Source organism: Mus pahari, chromosome 3, assembly GCF_900095145.1.
Source record: "Mus pahari chromosome 3, PAHARI_EIJ_v1.1, whole genome shotgun sequence".
NCBI classification, from domain to species: domain Eukaryota; kingdom Metazoa; phylum Chordata; class Mammalia; order Rodentia; family Muridae; genus Mus; species Mus pahari.
In genome coordinates, this window is record NC_034592.1 from 164,072,182 (window position 1) to 164,088,665 (window position 16,484).

Consider the following 16,484-nt stretch of genomic DNA (forward strand, 5'->3'; position numbering starts at 1 on the left):
GTGCTGGGATTAAAGGCGTGAGCCACCACGCCCGGTGAACATACACATTTTGACATCTGCAGAGACAGACAGCAAGATTTTGGGGGCTCAGGCAGGTATTTGGCACAGATTTGAGCCCCTTAGCATATCACCACTTTCCTGGATTGGTAGAAATCTGACTCCCTATACATTTGAACTTGGAGAGACTGAGTAGGCCTTCTTCCCTCTGCTGAATTTCTGAGCTTGGCTCTGGCATGGCCTATCAAAAAGAAGTTTCTCTGAGACCCATGAGGACCCCCATTTTCTTCTGATCTCCACACTTAGTAGTCAACACGCACTTATAGAGGTGAGGTTGGCAACTGAAATTTGGAGTTTAATTTTCTGCTCAGGCATTTATTAAGGATATAGATTTAGATAAGTCATATAATCTGTGTCTTCCTCATTTTATCGAGTCTCAAGGATACCTTTTCTCAGGAGTGTTGATAGATACTTTACCTGCAAGGCTTACACAGTGCCTACACTCCAGCTACTGTCCATCCTGCTATATGGGGTGGAAAGGACATCCCCTGGGCTTTGGAGCAGTTTTCTGGAGTTGCCTTACTTTCAGCTTCTGCCTTTCTTGGATCAGTAAAAGTGGAGACAGGATCTGTTCCTACCTCTCCCTTCTCAGTCTCCTAGCTTTGCATATGTTCTATATGTTTTAGATCCTTCCAGGGTGGAGAAGCGTGAAATCAAGTGTCCAACACCTGGCTGTGATGGCACTGGCCATGTTACTGGATTGTACCCTCATCACCGCAGCCTGTCTGGCTGTCCCCACAAGGATAGAATCCCTCCAGAGAGTGAGTAGCTTCATGTAGGGTTATCCCAAAGATTAAAGTTTAGAATTTTGTGGTATAAGGTGGGGGGCAGTCTTTTGAAGTGTCCACCTATAGATAACAGCCTAAGTCAAATACAAACTGTGGGAATGGAAGTTGTATTCACTGAGCTGAACAGGTGGAGGCCATGACACAGTTGCCTCTTTGTTTGAAAAGCTTAAGATTGGATGTCTGCTATTATTCTTAGGCTAGAAGCAGAAATTATTAAAATTAAGTTCAGAGGTGTGACTCAAAAAGAAACAGTCTAGTTTCTTCTGCGGGAGGCAGGGTCCAAGTGGACATGCTTGACTGAGTTCATTAGGCTCAGAGTGCCATGCACTCTGCTTACACAGCTGCAGCCTTTATAGAGGACTCCTGACCTTCCTTGGGCTGTTCTCCATTATAGCCATGCCTGCCGTCATTATTTGTTCTCTCTGATTCTCTTACAGTCTTGGCCATGCATGAAAATGTACTGAAGTGCCCTACTCCTGGCTGCACGGGCCAAGGCCACGTGAACAGCAACCGCAATACTCACAGAAGGTAGTGAATTAAGCTGGGGCATGGTAGGAAATTAGGGCTGGGGCTGTAGTATATGTCCCTGCCTGGGCCTTGAGCCTTTATCTGGAATAGGTTGTAGACAGACATATATCTCCCTGCTTTGGCAGGTGTCAGCTGAAGGGCTGGCCATTCTCTGCTGTACCCTGTGAACTGAGGTGATCATATGAGAAATCTGATACTGCCATAATGAAAGCAGAGAGTTTGTGTTTTCAGAAAAACTCTGCATAATAGCTCTCGCTCACAGGTAGAAGGAAAAACCTGGCAGGGATGTCTAGGGTCACTCTGAGTGGGTGATGAGATCAAATGGACATGGAGATTCCAGGTGACTGGACAGATTTATTTGTTGGGTCATCTTATCTAAGAAGGGACCATATTCCCACCAAGAGTGTTACAAGCTTGACAGGGTCTGTCTGGGCCGTAGTAGTTATGTGCTTTGGAAAGAATACCTAGGCTTTAGAGGTCAGTTTGTTAGAAAATAGGCTGGATTCCCTATCGATGTGCTTGCCCAGGAGCTGGTAGCTGAGCTCATAGTAGATCCTGAGGAGGGCTAGTGTACTCCAAAGGCAGTACCCAAGTTGTGGTCTGAGCATAGCCTTTGGCTTGCCTGAGTTATCCAATATAACATGACATGATACTAGAATCCAGCTCAGACATTTGAAAGGGGAGAGATGGGAGAAGGGGGAGAAGAAGGCTGAATCTGACAGCTATCCATGTAGAAGAATCCTTTGTTCACAGTTTGTAGAGCTTTAGAGTATATTTCGTTTTCTGTGAATTATCCCAAATAGAATTGGCCTGAGAAGTTTGTTCTCTGTGGTTGAGGACAGAGATGGAGGAACAATCTGTCCTGTGGGAATGACAGGTGTGTTACTGACCCTGGGCTTTCTACACCTAGAACTCTTGTATCTGAAATGTTATTTCTCCCAGGACCACATATTTGGCAACCTGGGACAGACATACCTTGGAGAAAAGGCTCAGATGTCTCTCCTTTTCTTTCCTCAGTTTATCTGGATGTCCCATTGCTGCTGCTGAAAAATTAGCCAAATCTCATGAGAAGCAGCAATTGCAGACAGGAGATCCTCCCAAAAATAACTCCAATTCGGATCGGATTCTCAGGTAGGTGAAATTAGAAGTACTTTCTAAATATCTTCAGGGACTTCACAGTGTTATGGCTGTGTGGTATGCATATGCTTCTTGGCACACAAGACACATCTCTTACACTCAAAGAGCCTGCTCCAAGATGCAAACAGCTGCCTATCCTTAGCCACAGTGTGTTCTGCCCTTCTTTCTCTTAAGACATCTGATAGAGTCAGGAAAATTATTCAGTCTTAGTGTGTAGAGTTAGCAGACTGGACTAGTTGAGGGCCTCACTATACAGGGAGCACCTAGTTGTCCTTATGTCTCCCACATCAGGATGGATCCTATTCTGGGGCAGAGGAAAGGAAGGCAGAGGAAAGAAGGGCAGAGGATTTGCTCCTCTGAGTGCTGCCTCGTGTGGGTACTAAGCATCTGAGACAGCAGCAGGCATAGGTACCTGTAGGGATATGCATGTCTGCATGCTCTTTATATATGTACACCCATATGGATAAGTTTACAAATGTGTTCTAATGCATGTTCGTGCATGCTATCATTGAGGGGCCTTCTGACAGAACAACCAGGACAAATTTGCCTAGTGCTTCTCCATACAGGTAACCTTGGAAAGTGAGTGTTATAAATAAGGCCAGAAGTTTGGGCTCATGTTCCTGGATGGCCTGCCTTAAAAGATTTATTTGAGGTGAACTATAGTCCCCTTCTGGGACTGGAGGGTCATTCAAGTCACTGACTGAGAGTATAATGTCACTTTTGATCTTCACTCAGAGGATACACAGCTCTTCATTTTCCTGAGAATATAGAACTCACAACTCCTTCTCCCTGGTTCTTAGACCCCTGTTCCATGTTTCTCTTCTCACATACAGTGTGGGAGACAAGACCATGTACTCAGCAAAGCCAACCACTGGCTGACATGGCACTATTGCCTCTTTATAGGACCCCTGATCACCACCTTCCTTCTTGCTACTTTCCTTGGAAGTGCTATACCCTGGTCATTTTCTGGCCAACTCCAAAGGGACTCTCAATAAATGTGTTACCACAAAACACAGCTTAGGGGTATAGGAACTTAGTTTCCTGTTCTGTGGAGTACCTGTGTTCCATTCATAGACACCTTTGACTTTGTGGGTCCCAGGTAGCATAGTTGTCCATCTTATTTGTTCTTCCTTCCAGCTTCTTGTCAGTTGCTTGTTGATCCTTTTACCAATAAACGACACCAATGTAGAGGTCAAATTAAATGTCTCCTTGTGGGTGTCAGATGGTCTTGCACTTGCAGCTTCACCAGGAGTTGCTGAGCATAGTGCCCAGCCTAGGACTTCATTCCACCATAGAGCCCATTTTATCACTGCTGTTATGTGATCTTCACAGGACCTTAAGAATGGTCTTACACTACCAGCCTTCGGGTTCTCTCCTCAGCCACATTCAAGTTTCTCAGATATCCTCACCATCATTTCCAAGTACTGCTGATCACTGAAGTCATTGCTTACTACAGTTTCCTGTTCAGAAACTCAGATTGTGTAGCTGAGCTCTTGGAACTTGCTCTCTTACATTTTGGAGGAAGTTCAGGCTTGCTACTTTGGCATAATACTAGCATAAGAACACATTATTATTTCTTTCAGGTTCTATTGTTTCCTCCTTATAGGCAATTATTTATACTGATTTTGGGCCTATCCCAGGGTCCCTTAATTCTGGGAGGCAGAATTTTGACCAAACATTAGGGGCAGGATTTTGGAAGTGTGTGTATCTCCCTGGGTTTTCCTTATCACCTAGATGCATGAAGACCTGGCTTGGGCCATTGGAGGGTTGGGGGAGAGGTAGCATGGTGTCTTTGAGTTCCAACCTTACAGACTCTGCATCTCTGTCTCATACCCCAGGCCCATGTGTTTTGTGAAGCAGCTTGAGGTTCCACCTTATGGGAGCTACCGACCCAATGTGGCTCCCGCCACACCCAGGGCCAACTTGGCCAAGGAGCTGGAGAAGTTCTCCAAAGTCACCTTTGACTACGCAAGTTTTGATGCTCAGGTTTTTGGCAAACGTATGCTTGCCCCAAAGATTCAGACCAGCGAAACCTCACCCAAAGCCTTCCAATGTAAGTTGGGGAGAATTGTTTAATGTCTCTCCTCTCACATTGCTCCTGAGAGGGACAGTGGGGGGAGGGATTCTCTTGGGAGCTAGGAGGGACAGGGTATCAGCCTGAGTCCTCTCTCTCTCTCTTCAGCTGCTCCAGTGAGCCAGTTGTGGCATCATTAGGGCCTGCATCTTACCCATGTTCACTTTGAGCCTTTATGTGTTTCTTAAGAAAATCATGGGTCTGTTATGGGTGTGTATGTCCAGAGGCTTAAGAATTGTTTCACTGATGTGGTCTGCCCTGGGGTGTCTACTTCCAGTATCACCTTTAAGGAGAGTCCAACAGGATAGGATGGTACCATAGCAGGAAGCTTCTTGGTTTCCTGGGGACCATCTTACTGGAAGTGGTATTTTCTGTGACATTACCAGCACATTTTAAGGACAATTATACTGACAAAAGTAACTCCTGGAAATGTTCTAGAATAATCATCCATGCCTTTTCTTGCCATTCACTGCATTTCTTTGTGGTTAGCCTTGGAAATGAATGCAAGATGGAAATGTACCCAGTGTACTGGGAGACCCAGAGATCTCCCAGCTGATCTTGTCAGCTCCACAGATGGCAAAGACAAGTTTCTAACTTGTTAGGATTACAGTTCTTAGGGTTAGTAGCCTCTGGGATGAGTTTTTTTCTGAACACTAGCAGACTCTGCTGGCCATTCTCAAGTGTCTCCAATCACATGCACTTGCTTAGAAGCTGTGCTGGCACTGTTGGGAAGGGGCTAAAAATCGGTTTTCCACTCGTCTGAATCTTTCTGGAAATAACCATGGTTTCTTACTCACAATATCACTTCTGAGGGTGATTTTAAAACTGCAGCATAATTACTAGAAAAAATAACACCATACCTTTATTTATGGTATCCCACTTACAGTAGTATTGCTTTCTTAAGGAAGCAGTAATTATTGGGGACATAAAATCAGTGAAGGCATAGCAACACCTTTTGATAGGACAAAATTTTCCAGGTGTGTTTATCCCAAATATGTACCCTATTTACAGAATTATAGAATCAAAAGTATTTGTTGGTGGACATGGGTTTTTTCCCTGTTGTTTGTTTGAAGTTATTAAGTCTGTTAGAGTATATTTCTAGAGTTTTCTTATTTCTGCCCAAATTTCTGACTAAAAGGTCAGAAATGAGATGCATTTTCAATGCTGGAGACAAGAGTAGTAGAAAAAGTGTGTGATAATGTGGGAGTACTATGCCTTGACCCCTAGCTCTCTCCCCATTTGTCTGCTGCTTCTATCTTTGTCTATGTTAGTCTAGGCTGTTTGTTCCCTTTTAGCATCCAGCCCTTACTGAAGTCACTTCCTCCAGGTGCAGTCTAATCTTCCAGTGGTTTTATAAGAATACTTTATCTTCTTCTGTAGGCTTCGATTACTCTCATGATGCTGAGGCTGCACACATGGCTGCCACAGCCATCCTGAACCTCTCCACTCGATGTTGGGAGATGCCAGAGAACCTTAGCACAAAGCCACAGGACCTCCCCAGTAAGGTAAACATACAATCCTCAAACGCTTTGGGGAAAGAAGAATGGGTAGAGTTTATACTGAGAAAATTACAGTAAGGCTATGGCTGGTGCCAAGAGCAACTGGAAACTAGTTGACATTTATTTTAAAATATTTATGTTTTATTCATGTGCACACAACTGTGCATGCATTGTCTATGTGCATCATGTGCGTGCAGGTGCTCAGAGCCAGAGGGCATTGGATACCCTGGAACTAGAGTTATAGGCTATCGTGAGATGCTTAATGTAGGTGCTGGAAACTGAGCTAAACATGGTCCCCTGAAAGACTAATACATGCTTTTAACAGCTGAGACATTTCTCTAGTCCTTAGCTGATATTTGTTTTTATTATATTTGACCATCTAGTAATGGCTCAGATAACCCAAAAGGGTAGGTGAGTAGCCATGAAAAGAGTTTTTGTGCCGTGAAACTCAAGGTCAGGTTCATACTGTGTTCCTTCATGCTTTTCTGGAAGTTAGTAGTGACTGACATGTCTTAGGGTCAAGGACCTGTTTTCACTAAAGCTTGCAGTGGTCTCAAGGGTCTGGCTTCCTAATCTGTAGGAGAAAGGGACTGTAGGGCTTCTTCACATGAGGTTAGGGTGTGGTGCTGATTCTTTCCTCTAAGTAGGCCATTGATTGCTTCTTTCTACAAGAGTCAGTATTATGACCAGAAAACACTTTTAGGAAGTGGTTCAGTTTGCTAACCCTATTTTTACCCTTCATATTTGCAGGCTGTGGACATTGAGGTAGATGAAAATGGAACTCTGGACTTGAGCATGCATAAACATCGCAAGCGGGAAAACACTTTTCCCAGCAGTAGCAGCTGCAGTAGCAGCCCTGGTATCAAGTCTCCTGATGTCTCTCAGCGTCAGAGCAGTACCAGTGCCACCAGTAGCTCTATGACCTCACCACAGTCCAGCCAGGCCTCTCGCCAGGATGAGTGGGACCGTCCTCTAGACTACACCAAACCTAGTCGACTTCGAGAGGAAGAGCCTGAGGAGGTGGGTGCCGGGTGCCCTATATGTAACCTTAGTGTGTAGGCTCTCAGCTGCTTTCAGGACTGCTGTGAACACTGCTTGCTTCTTAGATATCTTTTCCTTAAGAGGTTTATGTAGAGCCTTCAAGGTCTATCTCTTTTCATACAGGATTCTTCATCTTCAGGCCATTCAAAACTCAGGTCACAGCCTGCAGCAAAGGTTTCTCCTGCTTTGTTACACTCAGTAGTGTTCCATAAAGAGAGTGGATCTTCTTACCTCAACAGAATTTAGTGGGTAGCAACAATATAGACTTTCCAAAGAGGAGAGAGATGTTTTATATCTCCTGGGGATGATTTGGGAAAAGCTTGTTTTCTTGAGCCTTTTATCAATAGCTCCCCAGACTTCTTTGCTCCCCTTCCCTAACATATTCCATCAAACACAGTTGCTGTCCAGACAGGTTCCTTGGACCAAGAGCAGTGAGGAACTTCTGGCACAGGGGTCTTGGCATGGGATCCTTATGGTGGGCAAAGACCTGAGTCCTCAAGATGACTACTGAATGGGGAGAGAGCAATAACTTGGTATCAGAGTCTGAGCTGGAGCATTCCCTTTCCTATTGTTCTACACACCTGAATATAAAATATGTGAGTTTCTCCACCCTACTAAGATGCTTCCTAAGAAACAGTTTGGACAGCCAGTGTGAGACTAGCAATCTACACCTTCTGAAAGGAATATCTGAAGGGAGTTGGGCCATATACCTCTAGGAGGTAGATAAGGTAGGCCAGCCCCACCCAAATCTACTTGTCTGTAAGTTAGTCTCTCTTTCAAACTCTTATTCCATCCTTGGGTAAGACTGAGGATTACCCAATTTTTAGAGGGATAGACTAGGCTCCAGGTCTAGGTAACACAGCATAGTTAACAGCCCCTTGGGTTAACTTGGGTTAGAAGAGTACTGGGATAAGCCCTCACAGAAAGGAAGTGCACACAGAGCCATATTGATCTGAATCTGTAGAAGTTGGTTTCTTCTTGCACTAGGCAGGAGCCCTAGTAGATGTTTGGATGCCCTCTGTGTAATGTCTTCACTATTTTCTCTCATTCTTGGGCCTAGAAACTTACATGATTCATGCTTTAATCCCAGGGTTAAGTTGTTCACTAGTCTCCTAACTGTGGCTTCTCGACTTTTTTATTGGGCTTGGGTTGGTGGATGTCTTGGGACCCTTCCTTGCCTTTGTTTGTTTGTTTGTTTGTTTGTTGTTGTTGTTGTTGTTTGAGACAGGGTTTCTCTGTATAGCCCTGGCTGTCCTGGAACTCACTCTGTAGACCAGGCTGGTCTTGAACTCAGAAATCCGCCTGCCTCTGCCTCCTGAGTGCTGGGATTAAAGGTGTGCACCACCACACCCGGCTCCTTCCTCGCCTTTTTATTAGCCCTGGTTCAGCTCTGATTTGTTTGTTTGTTTGTTTAAAGATTTATTTTATTTATATGAGTACACTGTAGCTGTCTTCAGACACACCAGAAGAGGGCATCAGATACCATTACAGATGGTTGTGAGCTACCGTGTGGTTGCTGGGAATTGAACTCAGGACCTCTGGAAGAGCAGTCAGTGCTCTTAACTGCTTAGCCATCTCTCCAGCCCAGCTCTGGTCTTTTTATTCCATTTCCTCAGCATATCCTCTTGCAACATCATTGTCTCCCTAGAAATGATCTACCATTTGTAGTGGAATTTCTCTTAGAGGTCCTGAGGTCCTCCTGCTGAGGCCTTCCCCCACGCTCTACCTGCAGACTTTGCCAAGTTTTCCCAAACCTTCCTCCTCCTCACACTTCCTAGTCACAGTTTACCCCCCAGAAAGCTCTTAGATCAGGCCTCTTCCATTCCTCTCCCTCTGCTCTGTGTTTCTTACTCATCAGTTCTTAACCCTCTCATCCGTTCTTCCCAATGGCTCACCAATTTTGGCAGCAATTGTCCTGATATTATGGGTACACTTAGCCCCTATTATGGCACCTCTACTTCCTAGCTTCACTGACCCTAAAGACTTCTCCTAAGTGTGTCCTTCTGAGGACCTTTGTCCAAATGCTTAGGCAAACAAATCACTATTCTAGAACTTTGTTTAATGACAAGAACCATAATAATTACTACAGTCTGGCTCCCCAGAGCTGCTCTGTGTGCTGCAGCTTCATGGGTTTCTCTTATTTAAGGGTTCCAACTTTTCAGATGCAGTGCCTAAATAGCCTATTGAAACCCACATAGCAAGTTGGTACATTTCTGGAACCTAAAATCTTGTGTACTGTTTTGCTAGAAACTGTTGTTCTAAGGCTGTAGAACCCCTGGCTTTCAATGGAAGGGCTATTGTCCCTCACTCCAGGTGCCACACCCCCGAGGCTATGGTTAGTAAGAAAATACTCCCAGGCCTAGAGATCAGTTAGTGGTGTTTGTTAAGTGTCTGATCTAATCAATGCATCCTGTTGTGCACCAGGGGTCTCAGGCTTACTCTGATTATCATTAGGCTACTAGTATGTTATCCAACTCAGCTTAGAAATACCTCAGCAACCTTATTTAGCACTTCCTGATTGTTGAGCCCTAAAGAGTACTGCACCTGGGTGTCCATTCTGTGGTAATTTGGTGGAGGTGGACCAAGGCTGAGTGCCCTGGCTTTTGTAGTGTGATCTTCTGTCTTGGGGTTCCTAGGTCTTTCTCCCTCTCTCATAAGGTAAAATATCTTGTGAGTGCTACTGAAGGGTCCCTCTTTGTTTCCCACTAGGTTGGACATCTGACTTTTTTACCAGTTGTTAAAACATTCCCTGTTTTGTTTTTTCTTCAGTCAGAGCCAGCAGCACACTCTTTTGCTTCTTCTGAAGCAGATGATCAGGAGGTGTCAGAAGAGAACTTTGAGGAGCGAAAGTATCCAGGGGAAGTCACCCTAACCAACTTTAAGCTGAAGTTTCTTTCCAAGGACATAAAGAAGGAGCTTCTCACGTAAGTGATGCCTTGGCAGACTGGCTTCCCAGGGAAAGCAGACCTGGTCCCAGAACTTAGCAACTACCTAGATCCAGGTAGTTCACAGTGATGAGTTTTCTTTCAGTTCAGCTTTACACTGAGCTGGGTATGAACATGATCCAGCCCACAATCCAGAACAGGGCAAGATGGGTATTGTAGCCATGGGCAGAGATGCTCAGATAGCAGCTCTCAGCTCTGGAAGCTGCTGGACCTCAGAGTGGAACAGGCAAGCGTCTTTCATTAACCTCTACTGCCACAAGTCCTCTAAAAGACTAAGAAGGGCTATGCATAGCACCTTTTCCACTGTTGATCTAAACTCTCACCTGTATGCAGAGCTAATTTTGTGGAGGATATAGGGATCCTCCTGTCCTTTTACTGTACACCACTATTTTCTTTCTACCTTGGCACCAGGCCTTCCCAGGCTGAGGCTGACTGGGTGGGTGTTCTCATTCTCAGAGAAAATTGTGCTGCTTTAGGAGCTGGAGAAGGGAGTAGTACTCCATCTACATGTCCATGAGCACAAATGTTTACACATAGCATATGCACACACAGCACTCATGCTTCAGAGGCATCCTAATTTCAAATTCTTTTTCCTTCTTGAGTTAAGTTGTATAGGAGAAATTTCCAGTCCCAAAGGTGAGAGCTGTGATCTGAGGATGGCCACCTGCTTTTAATTGACTTGTTTTTGGGGAAGGCCTACAGGTGTGCATGGTTCTCTGTTCTGACGCTCTTTTTCCTTTGTCCAGCTGTCCCACCCCCGGCTGTGACGGCAGTGGCCATATCACCGGGAACTATGCCTCCCATCGCAGGTTCGTGCCCTGCTCCTCTGGTCTGGCTCCGGTGCTTTGTGTATGTGTGTGTAGGGGGGAAGGGTTCCTCCTCATCTCCTCTGCTCCCCTCTATGGCTCACCCCATATCCCATCTCTTCTCTTTCAGCCTCTCTGGTTGCCCTCTTGCTGACAAGAGCCTCAGAAACCTCATGGCTGCCCACTCTGCTGACCTCAAGTATGTTTGCGCTCACTGACTGCCTATCTCTTGGGCAGCTCTAGCTTTGCTCTCTCCTTTATGAGGCTCCTATCAAGTCAGCCTTCTCTAAGATGCCATCCCAGGCTGGCTCTGCTTCCTGGGATGGGGAAGAGGAGCAGGGCTTGAAAGGGCTGATTCTGCTTGGCTGGGCTGTCCTTGCACCTGTGACTCCAGCTTTGAGCACTCTGAACCTCTGAGCACTGTCTATCTCACTTGTTGGAGCAGAGCTCCTGTACTGCTCCAGCTCTTTCCCCAGCTACTCCCAAGGACTCTGACAGGGCTGCCGGGCGTGCTTTTCCTATTACCACTCTAGATACTGAGAAAAGCTGGAACTTGGCTGTGACTTAGTGGCTATAGGCTACGGGGCTCTTGTCAAATGAACTGTCACTAACAATACCAGAGAATGTTCCTTGCTTCCCACCCCCAACCCTGCCTTGGCTGTTCTGTTTCTCCCGTGTGCCCTCCCAGTCCTATGCAGTGCTTTTGCCTTCTCTCTGCTGGATCTCTCCCTGCTTCTGTGCCTCTCTGCCTTAACACATGTGCAGACCAGGCTCTACAGGCACCCACAACTGTCAGTTTGCCTGACAGTCCTCAGAAGAGAAGAGCAAGCACCCAGAGGTTTCCAGGCATCTGTTCTCTTAGAGCTGGAGCTAGTGCCTCCATTGTTTCTGGCTTTCATTTTCTCTGTTGATCTGTGACATTCTAGCCTCCATGACCCTGAGCTGTGGTTACCTTATTCAGGTGACCAGAGCTGAGTAGAGACATTGGAAGGAAGAGGTACTATCCTGTTGTTCAGCTCCTCACAGCAGGGCCGGGGCCCTCCCTCTCACAGTCCTTTGTTATAGGTGCTGTGAATCCAGGCTAAGACTCCCTGGATCTGATTTAAGACTAGGTAGGTTCTGGGTACTAGTGCCTTTTGGACAAGGAGCTAGAATGCTAATAGTAGAAGGGACTTGGGCTGATTTACACTAGGACAGAAATCCATGGTTTTTCAGTGTCTACTCTGTTCTTCTCTAATCAGCTCTATTCCTTCTGGTAGTGAATGTCAGTTGCATACACCTCAAATTTCTCATTCACTCACTAACACTGTAGTTTAGTCACAAAATTCAGAGTTGGAGAACTCAGTCCTATAGCCTCAGGGAACTTCTCCCCGCCCCCCCCCCTCCTCCACATGCCATCTCTCCAAACACTTCATTATCTTTCTTGTATTCTCTCCTACTCTCATAGTCATTTTTATATCTGCTTCCTTTTTGAACTCAGGCTCTAGAGAACTCCCTATCTCAGGATATAACTGTACATTCTGTGGCCCTGAAACAGACATTCAGGGCCAACAAGAGGAAGCTTGACTGATCCATTAGAAGATAGACCCTGGGAGGGTCTGCACCCCAAGCCTATTTAAAAAAAATTTAACATGTGGGAACAGTGGAGGAAAGCCTCCTTATATAGATATATGTCTCGGGTGTCTGTACTGCCTCCTGAGCACTTCTTTTCCAGAGCTTTTTCTGGGTCCATCACCTTGTTGCTGTAGACTCCAGTGTGGTCTTGGGGGAAGGTGACTATGACCTCTTTTCTACATTTCCTGATACCCCAGTGCTCCTGGGATTCTTGTTTTGTCTGTGTAGATATCAGACTGTCCAAAGTAGTGCAAGTGAGCTCTTTTTGTGGTCTCCCTATAAATGCTAAAATACAGACATGATCTGGCATGTTCCATTTTTAAGCAAGTTTCAGGGGCGTTTACTCTCCTTCTGTGTGTGATAAGGGGCTGCCTAGAGCTGCTCAGTTCACCATGGTGTAAACGTACATATTACTCCATACAGTTGAGGCATGTCAGGCTGTAAAGAGGGTTGGCAGCTTTTCTGCAGTACAGGAATGAGATACACAGAGAGATCTGAGGTACCACCAAGGCAGAATCATCATTTAGGTATAAATTCTTCCTTCTCTTCAGGCAAGGCACTTAGAAGCAGATGATAGTCAGGATAGAGGTAGCTCTAATTTTTGTGGCTGCTTCCATAAGGAGTATATCAAGGAAACTCAGTCCTCTTACTATATGGACACTATCCTCTTTAAGTGTTACTTGCAGGAAAGCCATCAAGTAATGGCTTTACAAGGAATACAGAATATTCTCCTGCATTCTAGGCACCTGCTTGTTCTTGGGAAGCCACAGACCCGCCCAAGACTCACAGGTGCTGCTGAGTATATCTGTACCCCACCCCTGGTGCCACTCAAAGCTCAGAGGCCTAGGTTGCTGTGTGGCTGATGAGTGACCACCGCTTTTTGTACTGAACCTCTGCTGGATGCTTCCTTGTCATGAAGACAAGGAGTAGAATTCCTGAGCCTCAAACTGAGCTTCTTTCTACTGAAAGCATGAAGGAATTATTCTCAGTTCCCAGTGCTTGGACTTCTGGACAATAGGGCTACCATGGTGGTAATGTAGCCCTACTACTGTAATGTACACCCACTACATGGTCTCATGAAGACTAGAGAAAGATTTGGTGGGTCAACGGCTTGAGAGCCAAAGAAGTATCCAGTGTCTTATACTGTGAGGGACCTGAGGAGTCTGGGAAGATACCCTCAAAGGTTGCAGGGGCAGAAATAAAGTCAGAAGAAGTGATGCCAGTTATGTCATCCTCTGGGGTGCCAGACTTCTAGCTTCTGTCCTTCATATAAGAAGTACTATATCTCAAAGGTCAGGTACTGCTTGTATACGTGAAGTCAGAGGCTTCCTAGGACTGGGTGCCATGGAGCAGCACTTTAGATAACCAATACCAAATGCTCACTGCTTCCCATAGGATGACACTGTAATTACTGACAAGATGCAAAGCAGCAGATCAGATGAGATGTGTCTACCTCCAAGTCAGCCTCATCAATCAACGCCTGCCATGATTTTCCATTTGAGAGAAAATAACTCAAGAAAAGTCCATTTTCATAATATTATAGTATAATTTCTACCACTGTGTGGGATATATTCACGAGACAGTTTTGGGTGTATAAACCTTGATTTTTTAATTTTGTGTTTCTTATTTTATCTTTGCTGGGTCCATGTGCCCATAAAAGCCACTGGCTAAGTTCTACACTCACTAAGCAGGGATCAGGTCTGCAGTGGCCACATAGCAGGTACTCATGGGCATGTCTCTGAGTTCTCATAATTAAACATAAGGCTTAAATATGTCCTAGATAATCATATATGACTGCAACTCAATAAAAGGCTAATCTGGAAATACACACTCTCCTTTGGATGCAGTGAAGACATCGGGCTGAATCCAGTGCTCTATTTTTTGTCCTGTGTAAAGCTAGGCTCATTCACCTACTCTTTTATTGGTTTTCTGGGTTTCCCTGGGAGGGCAGGGGTTCAGTAATGAGGCCCTGATATAACCCTCATAAGTACCTGTTGCTGGCAATGACAGACTAAAGTATGTGATGCTCCTTTATAAAGAGGTGCTTAAATGGGGGGTGGATTGTTTGAGGGGCCTAGAGCTTAAGATTTTGATGGACTCAGTTGAGAGCTGAGCCCAAAAGGGCATATGTCTTTATCAGCTCTTATCTCATCCTGTGTTCCTCCGCAGGTGCCCCACACCTGGCTGTGATGGCTCTGGCCACATAACAGGGAACTATGCTTCACACCGGAGGTGAGTGGGGATAAGGATAGTGGTGAAAGCTCTGACTTAGACAAAGTTCTAATGCTCTGCATAAGATATTAAAGTTACCAGCAAATAGAGCCCATTTATATCTCTTTTGAATTGTTGGTGCTTCCAGCAGTGCTCAGTTATCCCTTTGCAGTAAATCAAAAGGCAAAGTGTCAGATTAGAAGCTCCTGAAGATGTTTCCCACTTTTGATTGTTCTGTTGCCCTGCCTGAAGGCTCTGTAAGAGTCAACTCTATTCCACATGAAAGCATACCTAATGAGTCAGCTGACCGATTGATCCTTTCTTCCCTCCTTCCCACCCCCACAGGGGGCCACAGAACTTGAGGGAGTAGCATGAGGCAGACAGTGAGGGAGCTGCTGTTCTGGGACTGAGGTGGCATGTTTTCCTCTTTCAAAACCAGTTTGTCAGGCTGCCCACGTGCCAAGAAGAGTGGACTCAAGGTGGCGCCTACCAAGGATGACAAGGAGGACCCCGAGTTGATGAAGTATGTTGGGTCATGATGGCTCCTTCATTATTTTGAAAAATTGAGTTTTTTAAAAATGTTTTAACTAAACAACAAAAACGGAAACAAATCCTTTTGAATACAAATCTGGAATCCCAGAAGCTGAGAGGTTGGAAGCAGGAGGATCATTGAGTTTAACCTGCATGAGCTACATAATGAGAGCCTGTCTCAAATCCAAAACAAAATGAAACAACTTACTTTAGGCTTTTCCTCATACCTGGCCACTAAATTGATTGATGACAATCTTAATTTTTACAGAAATACTGGAGCTTGACACATTGATTCCTGGATATTGATCCCAGAGTGTGTTCTCTGGGTTCAAGTTAGAGGTGCTTTGGGAAGCTAAGTTTCCTACTGCCCCAAAGTGGTTCTAGGATCTCCACAGGTCTTGTAGTGTGTCTTTTGTCTGACAAGAAGGTTCAGGTATAAAGTTTTAGAGGGCAGTTCATTAGGATGATATTGTATCTTTGAATATTACCTGTCTGACCATCAGCACATCTGTCTAGAACTAATGAAGGAGGGGAGTCTGGGGACTAAAAAAGATATCCTTGGTCTTTATTTTCTCTCTTTTATAAGTTTTTTTTTCTTTTTCTAATTACCAGTTAGATACAGAGTAAAAATTCCCTAGCTTAACAATGAAGGTTCAATCAGTGAAGTAAAAACACATAGCTAGCATTTTGGTCTTAGCTTGTTCATGTACACAACTGAGTCAATTCCAAGGTATGGTCTATTAGATGCTAGGGTAATTTTTTAAAAAGTAGTTTTTACAACCTGGCATGGTAGGTCATACCTTTAATCCCAGCACTCTAGAAGCAGAGACAGACAAATCTTTGTGATTTTAAGGCCAGCCTGGCCTGGTCTACAAAGTAGATTTCAGGAGAGCAAGGGCTACATGGAGAGACTTATGTAACTTCATCTGTTTTTCAATATTTTTATTAGATATTATTAGATATTTTCTTTATTTACATTTCAAATGCTATCCCAAAAGTCCCCTATACCCTCCCCCCGGTCCTGCTCCCCTGCCCACTCACTCCCACTTCTTGGCCCTGGCATTCCCCTGTATGGGTCATATAAAGTTTACAGGACCAAGAGGCCTCTCTTCCCAATGATGGCCAACTAGACCATCTTCTGCTACATATGCAGCTAGAGACATGAGCTCTGGGGGTATTGGTTAGTTCATATTGTTGTTCCACCTATAGGGTTGCAGACCCCTTTAGCTCCTTGGGTACTTTCTCTAGCTCCT

The 16,484-nt window shown here is 45.0% G+C and overlaps 1 protein-coding gene across 3 annotated transcripts in view; it reads left to right on the top strand.

Moving 5' to 3' along the window:
• The window catches only part of Myt1 (myelin transcription factor 1), a 65,192-nt gene that overhangs the window by 35,219 nt on the left and 13,489 nt on the right, over positions 1 to 16,484 (top strand). For all 3 annotated transcript variants that reach the window (XM_021192082.2, XM_029536295.1, XM_029536296.1), the window contains exons 8-18: positions 684 to 818; positions 1,283 to 1,373; positions 2,391 to 2,504; positions 4,349 to 4,563; positions 5,965 to 6,089; positions 6,834 to 7,103; positions 9,894 to 10,048; positions 10,816 to 10,878; positions 11,006 to 11,074; positions 14,659 to 14,721; positions 15,140 to 15,223. In XM_021192082.2, the coding sequence (XP_021047741.1) occupies positions 684 to 818; positions 1,283 to 1,373; positions 2,391 to 2,504; positions 4,349 to 4,563; positions 5,965 to 6,089; positions 6,834 to 7,103; positions 9,894 to 10,048; positions 10,816 to 10,878; positions 11,006 to 11,074; positions 14,659 to 14,721; positions 15,140 to 15,223 (1,384 nt within the window). The remainder of the gene's footprint in view (positions 1 to 683; positions 819 to 1,282; positions 1,374 to 2,390; positions 2,505 to 4,348; positions 4,564 to 5,964; positions 6,090 to 6,833; positions 7,104 to 9,893; positions 10,049 to 10,815; positions 10,879 to 11,005; positions 11,075 to 14,658; positions 14,722 to 15,139; positions 15,224 to 16,484) is intronic.